Source organism: Gorilla gorilla, chromosome 7 (genome assembly GCF_029281585.2).
Source record: "Gorilla gorilla gorilla isolate KB3781 chromosome 7, NHGRI_mGorGor1-v2.1_pri, whole genome shotgun sequence".
In the NCBI taxonomy this organism is placed as follows: Eukaryota; Metazoa; Chordata; class Mammalia; order Primates; family Hominidae; genus Gorilla; species Gorilla gorilla.
The window spans coordinates 125,483,387-125,498,897 of record NC_073231.2 but is presented as its reverse complement, the minus strand read 5'-3'; the positions used below and the strand labels follow the sequence as shown (position 1 = coordinate 125,498,897).

General features: G+C 38.1%; 1 protein-coding gene across 15 annotated transcripts in view; it reads left to right on the top strand.

Annotated features, from left to right (window-relative positions):
• The window catches only part of ENPP2 (ectonucleotide pyrophosphatase/phosphodiesterase 2), a 116,891-nt gene that overhangs the window by 28,422 nt on the left and 72,958 nt on the right, over window positions 1-15,511 (top strand). For 7 of the 15 annotated variants that reach the window (XM_055349355.2, XM_019032658.4, XM_055349343.2 and 4 more), the window contains exon 2: window positions 6,808-6,910. In XM_055349355.2, coding sequence (XP_055205330.2) covers window positions 6,808-6,910 — 103 coding nt within the window. Of the gene's footprint in view, window positions 1-5,778; window positions 6,588-6,807; window positions 6,911-15,511 lie in introns of those variants that run through there. The other 8 variants (XM_055349338.2, XM_055349336.2, XM_004047470.5 and 5 more) reach the window with 7 other exon arrangements.

Here is a 15,511-nt window from a genome sequence, read left to right as displayed (position 1 = left end):
TGAGTTTAAGGTTTTCCTGAAAAGAAATGAAATTGGGAGGGTGAACTTGTGTAGGTAGCTGCGTTTTGGACGTGTTGGGTGGAGGCCCTTGTGTGGTGTAGTAGAGAGGCATCACGCTGCGGCGGAAAGAGGACTGAGCTGGCGGCATAGGAGACCTGGTTTTTAGAACTGGCTCAGTCAATTATCTGACCGTTTTGGAGATGCCCCATACTCTACGAACTTCCATTTCTTTATCTGCAAGTGGAGTTTGTAGCCTGCCCATGTGAGTGAGACTGGAGGGTAAAATATGGGAGTCGTCAACCCTAGGGTAAAACTTTTGGTAAAACAGTTGTTTTTCCTAATTATCCTGTCACTCATTTGTGTTCATATATCACATAGTCACATTATAAAGTAGACTCAAAAATGAAAACCTTCATGTGGCTTACAAGCCTGCTGGCGACTCAGCCCTTCTGAAAGGGGAAATTTTCTCCATTCATCTGGACACTTAGCATGCACGGTTTAGAGTAGCTGAAAAGAAATAGTTACATTGAGTTTTGAGTTTTAAAATGTTTTATTATGAGCTAGAGTTAGGAACAAAGCTGAGTTATTTCCTAGGGGGAATGCTTTTTAAAACCTCAATATGAATAAATGCATTTTTAGTGTTTAAAGTCCAGTATATATATATATGTGTGTGTGTGTGTATATATATATGTGTATCTATATGTGTGTGTGTGTGTGTGTGTGTATATATATATATATGTATATATATATTTTAGTAATCTCCAGTCACAGCAGAAAATGGTTTAAAGCTATTAGCTCTGTCCCTTATTTTTACTATTTAATTCTAGGGTGTTAGCAAATGGATACCTATCCCCATGTCTTTCTTATGATCTAATTGAAAAGAAGTGACTTCACTGAGTATGTATATGGTCATCATAATCATTAAGTATCTATTAATTCAGGAGTCACACTTAATACCTTCCTGCCCCTCAACTCCCATATCCAGTTCATTAACAAGTCTTTTTTCCTAACTCCCCCACTTGTCTTCCTCTCCATGCCGCCATAGCCTCCTTGGTGTAAGCTGTCATGATCTTTTGTCTGGCTTACTGCCAAAGTTTCCAAACTGATCTGCTATATCCATTCTTGACTCCCTCTGAATCATATCTACACCGTGCAGAGATTAATGCTTCAAAATCTGATTAAGCCTCCCCCTGCTTAAGCCTTTTAAGGGCTTTTTGTTGCCTTTAGGGTAAAGACAATATCACCTAACATGACCTCGGAGGCCCCACATGACCGGCCTCTGTTAACCTCTCCAGTCTCACTTCTCTCTGTACTCACTTCTGCTCTCCCTGCACTACTCAAACTGGCTGCCTTTTTGTCTCGTGGGTGTGCCATACCTCCATCTTACACAGGATCTTTGCCCGTTCTCTCTCCTCTGTCTAGAAGTCTTTGCTCCTTTCTTAATCTGGTTACTCACTCCCACACACCCTTCCAATCGCAGCTCAATGAACACTTACTCCACAAATTCTTCTCTGACCCTCTTGACTAGGTAATCTGAATGATATTTGCTCAAATCATGATTTACCTCTATATTTCTTCATTTTCCACAGTTGTAATTTTACATTTATTTCTGTGTCTACTTGATTAATGTGGAGAGCAGGAGCTATGTGTGGGTCAGCTCCCTATGTAGTACGACCAGTTCCCAGAAGAGTGCTTGGTACCTTGTAGAAGCTAATGAATATTTGTGCAACATTCATACAGGGCAGAGATTATTCTGGTGTCGGGGCTCATGTGTAGATTCCATAGGGAGTAAATGTAATGCATAAAATTTATGCCATAAGTTAAAGTCATTGAAAGTTGCAACAGTGTTGATGTCAGCTTTTGATTGTGTAACAATTAATAGCACAAGTCTAGTTTGCATTTGAACAGGTATATGCTGTTCTTCTACTGGAGAATCCTGTGGGACCATAGACTACCCATAAAACTTTGCTTTTGTGGTTTAGAATTGTAACTGTAAGACTTATACATGTTTGCAGCCCTGGATTGTGGGAGCAATTGAGCCAGCTTGTTCCTCTATTAGCCATCAAAATTTTCTGCTCAGTTTAGACTAGTAAATCCTTTTGCAAAGACTGTTGTCCAGTTTTTATCTGAATTTTCTAATAGTTCTCAACCACAGCAAAACTTAAAAACAGGAGAACAGACTTTTAAGATAGAATAAGAAGAATATATATGGTGTTTTCTTACTTTTGTAGTGTATGCGCTATAGTTACTGCTAAATGATACTACAGAAAATGACATGGTTAATAATTATCTAACATCATACATAATCTTAGGATTATTCTGGGAATAATGTTAAATCTAGTGATGTCAGTTCTGCATAATGAGAAACTCTGGGTGTAGATACAGTTTCAATCAGTTCATGAAAATTAATTACTTCAGGAAGCAAGAATGACAACCCTCTATCACTTATCTTTCACATCTCACTGTTAACCTCAAGCCCTCTTATCTTCATCAGGGCTGGGGAACAAGGACGCATAGAATAATTTCATGAAAAGATAGACTGTGCATTTATATAAATGCAACTACTGTATTACAATTAAGCAATACACACACTGCTGCTTTGTGTCACCAGCAAAGTAAATAAAATACTACTCTGCTTCTTACAGTTTGGAGATGAGTCCCCTGGAAGAAAAGCCATAGTTTGTCTTCAAGAGATCTAAACTTTAATGTCCAATTAATAGTGAATGCTATTAATAACATATTAAAATTCCATATGAATTAGGCCAAACTTCAACATGCAGGGCATAAATACATTAATTCAGAGTAATTTATTATAATGCTCTACTTCTCCAAATGTGGTACTTATCTTTTTTTTGAGGAAACATAGATATTGTATTTATTAGACAAAGGCTTTATGTTAACCATCATTAGCATATTAAAAAAACTAAAAATAAAAACATGAACAAAAAGTAAAACAAATGAAGAGAACAATGTTTCCCTAAACAAAGTATGTCAGTAAACAAATAATTCAAAAAATAAACAAATAGAAATTCTGGAGCAGAAAAGTACACTAACTTAAATAAAAAAATTTACTAGAGTGATTTAACAGTACATTTGAGCAGGCAGAAGAAAGAAGTGGTGAGCTTGAAAATGGGTATTCAAAAGAATATACCAAAAAGTCATTTAAACCCCAAAGAAGGAAGTAACGGAGAAATTGAGAAGCAAAACTTCTAGATTTCCTAGAAGTCTCAGGTCATCATCCAGTTATAAATAGATGAAGGCATCAAGTGGAGCATGGCCTAAAATTAAAGCTCTATATTATGCGTTGCCTGGATGTCTGAAATCAGGAGGACCTTAAATGATCTAACTGCAAGTTCTTCCTCTCAGTGGATAAGATCCTCTAGCCATCAGTATTTCCTATCTGGGAATCATAGTTTTTTGTTTATCCCTATGTTGAATTTTCCTGCCAGACCACAATTATTGAAGCCAGTCAATCACATCTGCTGCAGGAACCAGGTCTTATCTCCATAAATGTGGTTCTTATCTGACTTTCATCAAAGTACCCTATTGTGCCAGTTCTTGTCTGACCTCTAAACTCCTCTTTCTTCTCTCCACCTGCCAGACCTAATGAATCAGGATCTTGATAAGCAGGGCATAAACATCAGCATTTTAAACAAGCCTCCAGGGTGATTCTGATACCCAATAAAATTTGAAAACCACAGAATGATTTCTAGGGACTGAGACTGTTGAAAGATTTGTTTCTAGTTCTAGGTTTTCTTCTGCCAGGGGGCAGTGTTCTCTGAAATATGGCTGGGCTAATAAACCATGTTGGAAGTTAATTTTTCAGTCTTTCTTATGCACTTCTTGTTTACTGAGCCAGCCACATGTGTCCTTATTACAAAATCTTAAACACCATAGCAAGTGAACTTCTCATAATTTAGTTTTCTTACAAAAGGTTTTGGACTAATTCCAGTCATTTTAATTGAATTTCTTAACCTACTTTATGCACTATCAAGCTTTTTTTGTTTTTTTTTTTTTCCAGCTTTAGGTAATGAGGGATAATTGTATTTTGTAGTTAATTTGATAGCCGAGGTAGGGACTTTGGTCATCTTGGTCATTCTCCTGATAGTTAATGTATAACAATAATCTTGTAGTAAAAATCTGTTTAACTGTGGCAAAATGATGTGTGTATGCACATATGTGCTTGTGTGTGCGTGTATGTGTGCATGTTAACATGTTCCTTATGCACAACAAGCTGGTAAAAGACAAAGTTCTTTGGCAGAATGGTTAACAGAAATAGTGGCTGAGGGCTGGGCATGGTGGTTCACACCTGTAATCCCAGCACTTTGGGAGGCTGAGATGGGCGGATCACCTGAGGTCAGGAGTTCGAGGCCATCCTGACCAACATGGTGAAACCCTGTCTGTATTAAAAATACAAAAATTAGCCAAGTGTGTTGGCATGCACCTGTAATCCCAGCTACTCGGGAGGCTGAGACAGGAATCACTTGAACCCGGGAGATGGAGGCTGCAGTGAGACGAGATCGAGCAATTGCACTCCAGCCTGGGCAACAAGAGCGAAACTCCATCTCAAAATAAACAAATAAACAAACAAAAACAAAAAAACAAAGAAATAGCGGCTGAGGTCAACTCTTTTGGATATTGGGTAACAAGCAGATCAACTTGGCTATTACAGCTTTTTCCCCTGCACAGCTAGTCTGCATATAAGAGAAAAATAAATGGATGATGTTCAGCTTCTGAACTCTAACTTTTTTTCCAAGGGAACCCTCATTGTCTTCTAGCTAGGTTTATACAATCAAATATCAGACAAAGTCAAAAGTTGTTAGACTCTGGCAAGGCAAAAGAAGAGGCTGTTTTTGTTTTTAGAACATTTAGAGCACTGTGGCATATAATGAAATAACAGGATTGCCTTGATATTTTTCTTTGGGGTTTATTGTTTTCCTCCATCATGTCTGGCTTGTATCTTGAAATTTAACATAAATTATAGGAAAATCTTACATGGAGTTAACATCTTTTATAAGCCTTGCTAAATACCCTACTCCAAATTTGTTCAGTATGGCATACAGACAAAAGCAAGAGGCTTACGTATAAAAATGTATAAGCCTGTCCTCTTTGCAACAGTGCAAAACTAAAAGGATTTTAGAAAGGCAATTAACAGTTTGGCAGTATGTGTATTTTCTTTTTTTCAATTAGATATTACTAGATTCTAAGAATCTATAATGAAACCCAGGCCTACTGTACAACCCCCTATAAACAAGTTTTTGCTTTTGTGCTATCACGTTTTATTTGAGCAGAGCCACTACTCTGTTACTAATTTGTTGCATGGTAAGTCTCGTATTTGTTTACGCACGAACACATGTGCTGTGCAAGAAAGATGGTCACTGGACCTGCTGAGGAAGAGGCCAAAAAACAAATCTTTTTCCCTCATTTGAATCCTGAAGGCATGTAATATTTAAACAACTTTCAGATTTAGAGCCCTTGATTTTTTCTTTTGAAAGTGTGCTGGTTGCCAAATTGCTTAGTAAAGAAACTTTAGTACCCACAATAGCCTCAAAGGACACAGTATTTGGTGGCTACATTTAACCAAGAAATAACTAGGGAAACAATTCTTTACATTTCAATTCTTGCTGCCATTGAGATTTCCTTCCTAAATTCAATTGCTAATAAAGCTTCCCATGCCATCCCCTTCCCCCACCCATCTGCCTCTCAAAAACCGCCCCCCCGCCCCGCCCCGCCCGAAACAAGCTGACAGTCTTTACGGGAAGAAGAGGCAGAGACTGAAGTTATTTTGTCCGTCCTCCCAGGGCAGAAGGACTTTATGCTGCGTGGCTGGCATTTCCAGTATTTTGATAAAAGTTACTTCTCTAAACTTGAACCACAGCATGGGGAAAATAATGTTATCTTTTATGTTAGTTACAATTTTGCGAAATTTCATCATGAGAAACTTTCAAGGAGGCAGAAGTAGCTGAGAATGTGATACTAGGGACAGGGTCGCTCAAACTGCCAGCAAAATAAATAGATGGGAAAGACAGGAACGTTATTAGGTTTATAAATGATAAAACTTTCCTTGCTTAAAAAAATAAAGTGGTGAGGTTGACGCCATTGAATGACTGCATTGTAAACCTTAAAAGCTTAAAGCTGGTGGAAAGCCCTTGCACAGCCCTGTTTTCATTTTTATCGGATGAAATGCATTTGGTTTCTTTTTGACAAACCATGTTTTTGTGAGGAAAGGAAAATGAACATGCACTGTTATGGGCCACGGCAATGTAACAAACCCTCCTGTTGCCAGAGGATACCACATGAAAGTGTCTGTGGGTTAGGGGAGGGACCTGTAAGGGGGCGGGGATAAGGGGGATGATAGCTTAAGCCTCTTATGCTCAGAGCTGCGATTTGTGAACACCCTGTGATGTAATCAAGCTCTGGACAAATCAGAGGAGTCTGTCAACCTCCCAGGTGGGATTGCTTATAGTTAATAGACTAAACCCAGAGCCTCAAAGCAGTGCACTCCGTGAAGGCAAAGAGAACACGCTGCAAAAGGCTTTCCAAGAATCCTCGACATGGCAAGGAGGAGGTCGTTCCAGTCGTGTCAGGTGGGAGAACGGAGGAATGACGGGGGACATGCTTGATCTTCAGAATCAGTGACTGATTGGCATTTTCCTTTTTGTTGTGCAAATTAAGATAGCACCCTATTATGCATTTTGGAAGTGGTAGGATTGGGTGGTGATATTGAAGCCATTTGAATCGCCTTTGTGTAATTTGATTTGGTCTTCTCCAGCTGTATTTGACAACTTGGTCTCTTTATTCTCTTAGATAATATCCCTGTTCACTTTTGCCGTTGGAGTCAATATCTGCTTAGGATTCACTGCACATCGAATTAAGAGAGCAGAAGGATGGGAGGAAGGTCCTCCTACAGGTAAGTGTCAAAACTATTTGCATTTTCAATTTTTAAAAAATATTACATACGGGGTAATCAATGTAAGCTTATTAAAATATTTATTTTTAATACAATCTTGCAGTATAACTAAGTTAGTCCTAAATTTCTCTGGGTAAAACCACCTATGTGTATAATTCAGGTGGGAGAGTGTGGTTTTCATTAGAGAACATTCATGATTGTTTCATAACTGGCTATTTCCATTTTTGTACTCAAATTTGTAAATGTTAGGATACAATTAAAACTCTTGTTCACGGACAAGGCTAAAGCAGAAGTGGTGAGAACAGGTGTTGGTTTAATATTGGAGCTACCCAAATCTGATTTGCTGTCACATGATAGAGGATGTAGTATTTGCCACTAGAAAGTTCTGATGTAGGAAAAAGGAATGGAAGTAAAAAAGGCAGTGAGCTATCTTTATGAAACTTCAGAAATTTAGGACTTTAAGATTTACTTAAAATTGGAAAAACATAAAAGAGAGGAGGTGTTTAAAGAGTTTTCAGGATTGATTTGTCCTCATTGTGTGTCCTTATGGCAAAGGAAAGGTAAGTTTTAATAGTGTACCTTGACTTAAATAATAGAACCAAAGTGAAAGAGTTTCTTTTTACAATACACTACACCATAAGTAGTGTTCCCGTACAGTGTGCTTATAAAGGAGCTCCTTGTGCAGACAGAGGGGGCTTAACTGACCAGGTCTTAAGCAATGAGTTGGTTAATTTCCTGGAAATTGGAGCTGCTGATGGTTTTAGAAATAAAAAATTACATTTTAAGTAATGGGCACTCTAGGGAACAATATTTTCTGGACTTTTCCTGACATTCCAGCATGTTTGTCTGTCTTCCTGTGAATTTTGTTTTTCTCTGTATTTCTTGATCTGATTGTTATAAAAGACCATCACTTGCCTCTGTTTAGCCAGCTTGAAATTTTATTATCAACCAGGTTAGGACACATACATTGATGGAATACTACATCTTCCTTACATCAATTAAGTTACTTTTGAATCATGCCAGTAGGTTGAAAGAATAATATTAGAAGTGAATTAGTGAATTGAAGTGGGGTGTGGCAGGGTTAAAAGTGAGAAAATAGATCATAAAACTTGCAGCCCCAGGGAGCCAAATGGACAAAATGAGTCGTCTTCTGTTGGGAAGGCAGAGGACAGTGGATCACTGAGCTAGAGAATGCTGTTTTTATTAGCAACAAATGCTCTCTTCAAAGGCCTCTTTTTCACTCCCATTAACACTGACTGTGACTGAACAGACAGGGGAATCAGATCCTTAGCATGGTCATGTGGGAAAGCTAGCAACTTGAGAGCCAACTGCTGGTTCTTTTCAATGAACACTAAAGGGAACTTTTTTCTGTTTCCTCTTAATATATTACTCTGGCTAAAACTGAGATTGAAAGAATTAAATGCTGTTTCCTTAATGAATGTAAAATTGAGTCACTCATTATTTTTAAAGTTGACTTCTTTTGGAAAACAGTCATTAAAATCCTAGACTGGTACCCTGGAGTCCTGTAACTTGCTGTGTGGTGTTGGGCAAGTAACTTGTGAAGTCTGTTTCCTTAGCTGTACAATGAGGAGCAGACTTAGATGATTTCTGCTTTTCTTTCTGGATTAAAAAAAAAAAATCCCAGGAATTATTCTGTTTCATTGCCTCTTGAATTTCTGTGCTCACTACTGGAAAACTTGAAAAGTATAGATTGGATTTATTAGTCTTTGAAAATATTTTGTGTATAGTAAATTATTTCCATGTTATAAGAGTAGCTATATGAACTAATGAATAAATGCCACTTCTAGAAAAGTAGTATGGTCTATATTATAATTTATAAACCTAAATGGTCTTAAGTGGGCTACACAAATTTGCTCCTTGAATTATTTAATGAAGTCATTGGTTATTTTAGGCCTTTATGATATCATCTAAAATAATTTATTAAACTTCTAACCACATGAAGCTTAGTCTTAGAATACAATGCAACCTAACTCTGAATTTTATGGTTTGGGTATGCCTGAATACTTTAATTTTTCTTTTGATGTAGCTTATGTGCTTTTTAGGAACTGTGGTTGATTTCTCCTGAATAAAAATCAAAGATGTACTTAGTAAACTAGGTAAAAGCATCCTGTAGACAGTGGAAATATCTTTATGTGTTTAAATGCTGCATATGCTTAGGAAGGATCTCTCTCAATTGATACATGTGACTGGTTATTCTGACCATTAGAAAAGCCTTCCCATCAGAAAATACTGGGTGAATTTTATAAGCTGTAAGAATAAGACACTAGGAGGGGAGGAGGCAGCCATGCCTGTTTCCAACAACCCTTTTAGGTGCCAAAGAAATCCTGGGAAGCTCAGTGCTCCAAGGGTGCAACAAATAGAAGGAACACAAAGGGTATTGATATATGGCTAGCTTCGGATTGATCAGAGTGAGATCCACCATTCAAAAGCATGCAGTTGTTTAGTAACCATAGCTTCTCAGAGTCCTCAACAATAGCTGAGAATGTTCTGCACACATGGATGCCCTCGCTGCTGTACTATGGACTGGGGTGTTAGTTTCAAGGTTGTGGCAGTGCAAACAGACTGTCATAATTAATTAACTAACACACTTGTTACCTGGATTTATTGTTAGCGTAGGAAATAATGGCTGAACAGGATTTTTTATACCAGGTCATAAAAGATTTATAGATTTATTAGGAGATATGAAATGAGAAAAGCTACTTATAATTCTGTTGGGTAAATACAATGGGCATTCAGGTTAATGAGATGGTGAGATGGCTGGAATAAATTTTCTAAGAAAATATAAGCCATAACTGTGATTTAGTTTGACATCTTTTTCTCATATGTCTGATGTGGCCCACTTGATTTGCTTTTAAGACTGCAAGAGACTTTATATGTCTACAGGTGTCTGTGCACTCATGTGCACTTGCAGTGTGTATGTTTGTGGTGTTATGCAGGAGTCTATTTTATTGAAACTTGTGATTTAGAAACTGTCTCCAGGTGGAAATAGAATATCCTCTTTGATATGTAAGTAATTTAATTCTTAAAAGACAAAAGGAAATTTGTGAGCTTGTGAATAGCTGGCTAACAGAGACTTAAAAGCTCAGTTTAATTCATTATTGTTTTTAGTGGCTTGAAAGGAAAGTTGAAAAGTATGTGAATGAAATTCATAGGTTCATATGAAATGTAGACTGTCACTAACAACTTTATGGGTAAAGCTTTTCTTTGAGAATCATAGGGAAATCAGAAAATGGTACTAGAAGTGAGAAGGTTTATGTTCATTTGATAATTTTAGAAATTTTGCTCTGCAATGAAAAGCTATTTAAATGTTGGCATGGGAGAATGCAGGAAACTGTAAAGGGGACATAGATCAGCCATTTGCTCTGTGAGCAAAACTCTGTCATTAGGATTATCCTGTCATGGGGCTTTATGTGAAATTTCAGGTAGAAATTGGGGAGTTTGAGTCAATGGAATGAAATTATCTGAACTGGAAGCTAAGGAGGGTACAGATTTTTCAGTTCTTTGTTAAATGTGGCTGTAGTGTAGTGATTCTTCATCTATCTGAAAACTGTAGACTCTTCTATCTAGTTTACATACTCAGAAACCTCAGTCTTCCATGAAGTTCAGCCTAGATTTTTGAATCAATAAAATCAGCAAATCTTCCCCAAAATTATATTTTGAAAAGAACTTCTAAAATTTGAAAACTATGTACAAAAGTTTGAAAAACCTTTTGTTAATGAAAAAAATACTGTAGTTACAGTGAGATGATCTAAAATTTTGTCCAGGCCTTGGCTAACTCATACAAGGCCTAGAGATCTAATTTTCCAACCAGGAAAATGGGGATAAAGTCGCTTTTATTTATCTGAAAAAGTTTTTGAAAATGCCTTTAAGGCTGATGAGAACTATAAGGTGTTAAGTATATGATAATTCATTTAATTAATCTTCAATTAGGTTTGAAGGCCAGTGTTTAAACTTATACCTTATTGAGTTAACAATACCTTTAATTTTAAATGACAACATTTTATTGTTTGGTAGCAGATGTGCAAATCATTCAGATTTATGCTACTGATGACCATTAAATTCTATTTAAGTGGTTTAGATGTTGAATTAAAGTTTTTAACTTTTAACTTCAATTACGTAGAAATCTTTTTTTTTCCTTCTAGTTTGTGAGCTCTATATGAGGACATTGTGTGTATGTATGTATGTATGTATGTATGTATGTATGTATGTATGTATTTATTTTTTGAGAGAGAGTCTCACTCTGTCACCCAGACTGGAGTGCAGTGGCGTGATCTCAGCTCACTGCAACCTCCACCTCCCAGGTTCAAGCGATTCTCCTGCCTCAGCCTCCCGAGTAGCTGAGATTACAGGCGCCCACCACCGCGCCCGGCTAATTTTTGTATTTTTAGTAGAGATGAGGTTTCACCATGTTAGCCATGCTCCTCTCGAACTCCTGACCTCAGGTGATCCACTCGCCTCGGCCTCCCAAAGTGCTAGGATTACAGGCATGAGTCACCGAGGCCGGTCAGGACATTGTATTTATAAATGTTTTGAAAGCACAGGTGTTTAAAAACTTCCCAGGTGGACCTCTTTATTAAAAAAAAAAAGTTTATGAAATCTGGCCTAGCAGCTGTGAAGAGGAGAGAACAGTGATGTTGCAGTAATGGATATTTATAAAAAGTTATGTATTTAGGAAGCAAAGATACTGACGTGTAGACCTGTGTGTAAGTTCTATTTACTAAAAAATGAGGTCAGAAGCATCAATAAAAAATGGCAAATTCAATACAAAAAAAGTATGACCAGAAAGAACGAACCATATACTCCAGAAGAGGCATAATACAGTATTAACTCTAGAGCTGGGCAGCATCTTGAATGCCACACGCACTGTCCTCTGCCTTGCCCTGTGGGTTATGCTTCAAACAGGGCAGCAGACACAGGGGAACTTGTCCTGTTTTAACGCTCTTGAGAAAAGGAGCTGGTATAACCACAGCTGGTAACACATTTTAAGATTTTACTCTCACTTTCAGGAAACACCTGGGCTAAGAACCAAGGAGAATGGGAGGAACAGATAGAGAGCAGTATCATAAACAGGAGCAGACAAAGCTTAGAAGAACCTTCCCCCTTTAGGCTAAGCTAAATGTTTCCAAACTTAAATACTGCCTCTTCTATTGGCCATCATCCAGATTTGAGTATTTGCATCTTTACGGGGGGCATTTAGAGGGAAATATGATTGGGAGCCTTAGATCAAGTAATGCTTTGGCCATAACTTTTGTCATCGGTTAGGCTCCTTCCAATAGTTTAAATCATCAATAGTTTTGTTGTATCTTATGGAACAGATGGCACTAGAATTCTTTTTTTGTTGTTGTTTTTTGAGATGGAGTTTTGCTCTTGTTGCCCAGGCTGGAGTGCAATGGCATGATCTCGGCTCACTGCAACCTCCACCTCAAGCAATTCTCCTGCCTCAGCCCTAGCTGAGATTACAGGCGAGCACCCCCATGCCTGGCTAATTTTGTATTTTTAGTAGAGATGGGTTTTCTCCATGTTTGTCAGGCTGGTCTTGAACTCCCAACCTCAGGTGATCGGCCCACCTTGGCCTCCCAAAGTGCTGGGATTACAGGCGTGAGCCACCGTGCCCGGCCGGCTCTAGAATTCTACAACCCTACCTCTCTATACATATTGTAAGATGGAATATTTTAGACATAAAGTTGACGTAAGTAAAAGTAGTTGTACCTGTTTCTGTCAGAATTATGAATTTGAATGAAATAAAGTATGTTTTACATTGGTGTTTCTTTAAATCATGAAATTATGCTTCTGTGAAAAATAAGAAATGCATTGCATTGTTGTTATACATGTCATATATGTACCTATGTGTATTTTAAAATTTGAGGTTTCTATTTTTTAAAAGAACACTATATAAAGCTATGAACATTTGTTTTTCAAGATTCTGGAACTGACTTGCATCTTTGAAGTAAAATAACATCATTTGAATATGTATTTTAAAAGGCGGCAATAGAATTTGAATCTCATAAAGGTATTAGCAAATGCCTCATAAGAAATTTCAAGCCTCCATCATACTTACCACATATTTCTGCCTTGATACATTTGGAGAGTACTTTTTGTTTGTTTTAGTTGTTTTCTGAGCTTTTATGGCCATCTCAGTAATGGTGAAAAATTTGGGATACCACAAGTTCATTGATGTTTCAGTTTTCATCCCGCCTCTCAATAAGTTACACATCTGAAGTGCTTACATCAATGTTCTCTTGATTTAGGTCAAGTAAAGGAAGACAACAGATTTTAAAACTCAGACTTCTAACAAATCGGATAATCTTTCCCTATTTGACATGATATCAGGTACAATAAAGAGAGAAGTCCTAAAAACTTCAAATGCATGCAGGAACAAAGGACTGACGGATGAGCAGAATGTTCAGATAAATGGCTTGGGCGAGCCTGGAAATGACATTTAACATCGTTCTCCTTCTGCTTCTTGCTTTTTCTTGATTTTAAACATCTTAGGCTGGGTGTAGGGAGGACAGGGAACGTGAAGACTCCAAGTATACTGACTTGATTTTTATCAACTACATGAATGTATTATCACCCCAAAACTATGTACCTCTATTATTCATCCATAAAAAATGATTAAAAAAAGAATATGAAGGTGGATTGCAGAACTCCTAGGAAAACAGTTGGGACTAGAGCTTGTCGTGAAAGAAGATGGCTGGGATGGAATAGACCCTGGAAAGGCAGAGTGAATATTCCACTCTATTGTTCTATTTTATTTATTTGTTAATTTAATCATTTTGTTTATTTTTTTGTACACTCATCAAGATTGTCTCTTCCATTGCACACAGGAGTGTGTGGCATTACTGAGTGTCATCATACACTCACTCTATTTTATTTAAAAGAGATAGACTGGGCACGGTGGCTCACGCCTGTAATCCCAGCACTTTGGAAGGCCAAGGTGGGCGGATCACAAGGTCAGGAGATTGAGACCATCCTGGCTAACATGGTGAAACCCGGTCTGTACTAAAAATACAAAAAATTAGCCGGGCATGGTGGTGGGCGGCTGTAGTCCCAGCTACTCAGCAGGCTGAGGCAGGAGAATGGTGTGAACCCAGAAGACAGAGCTTGTAGTGAGCCAAGATTGCGCCACCGCACTCCAGCCTGGGTGACAGAGCAAGACTCCGTCTCAAAAAAAAAAAAAAAAACAAAAAAAACAAAAAAAGATAGCAGCATGGCTGGGCGCAGTGGCTCACGCCTGTAATCCGAGCACTTTGGGAGGCCGAGGCAGGCGGATCAAGAGGTTAGGCGTTCAAGACCAGCCTGACCAACATGGTGAAACCCCGTCTCTACCAAAAATACAAAAAATTAGCCGGGCATAGTGGCAGGTGCCTGTTATTCCAGCTACTCGGGAGGCTGAGGCAGGAGAATCACTTGAACCCAGGAGGCGGGGGTTGCAGTGAGCTGAGATCGCGCCATTACACTCCAGCCTGGGTGACAAGAGCAAAACTCCGTCTCAGAAAAGAAAAAAAAAGAAAAAAAAAAGAGATAGCAGCTCAAATTTATTTGGGTTATTGGTTTATAAGAGGTTCTATATGGCTCAAACTACCTTCCCTTTTTCCTTCCTGTCATTCTCAGCTGAATTCAAATCATCCGAGAATGAATTTTGACATAGGTATATCCTAATCCACCCAGCCCCAGGAATATACTCTAATTTGAAGCTGTCAATAACTTGATCTTAAGTACAGTACTTCTTTTGAGATACATCTTGGCATTATGAGTGTAAGGCTAACCCTAACAAAGTTGTCTTTAGTTTTGCTTGTCTTTAGGTTTAGCAAGAACTGTAACTGATAGGGACCGACTATTAAGTGAGATTCAATTATTTTTCAAAAACAAAGCAAAGGACAAATTTAGAGAATGATTAATGTTGTAAGAAAATAGTAAAAATAAGGTGAATGAGTGAAGAAAGATTAAATGTGGCTAAAAATTCACACAGATACTCTGAAAGTAAAGAAAGAAATAGGCTGGGTGTGGTGGCTCAAGCCTGTAACCCCAGCACTTTGGGAGGCCAAAGCAGGTGGATTACCTGAGGTCAGGAGTTAAAGACCAGCCTGACCAACATGGTGAAACCCTGTCTCTACTAAAAATACAAAAATTGCTGGATGTGGTGATGGGTGCCTCTAATCCCAGCTACTCAGGAGGCTGAGGCAGGAGAACCCTTTGAACCCGGGAGGCAGAGGTTGCAGTGAGCCGAGATCACACCATTGCACACTCCAGCCTGGGCAACAAGAGCAAAACTCTGTCTCAAAAAAAAAAAAAAAAAAGAATGAAAGAAATAGGGAAGAAATGATGATGAAGGAAAGCAAGGCGCGTGGTTGCAGGACAATTTCAAATGCATGCAGGAACACCGCACATCTGTAAACAAATTGCCTTTAGATCTCTTTGAAGTATCTCAGCTATCAGCATAGCTAAGCTTATTTATTTAAGCAGCTCGTGGGAATGAATTCTACTGAAAATTTACTAGAACGCTGTTGAAATGAGTCTATCTAAGCAGTATCCTTAAGGAATATTCAATTGTAAGTACTTTCCTTATATTTATTTTTA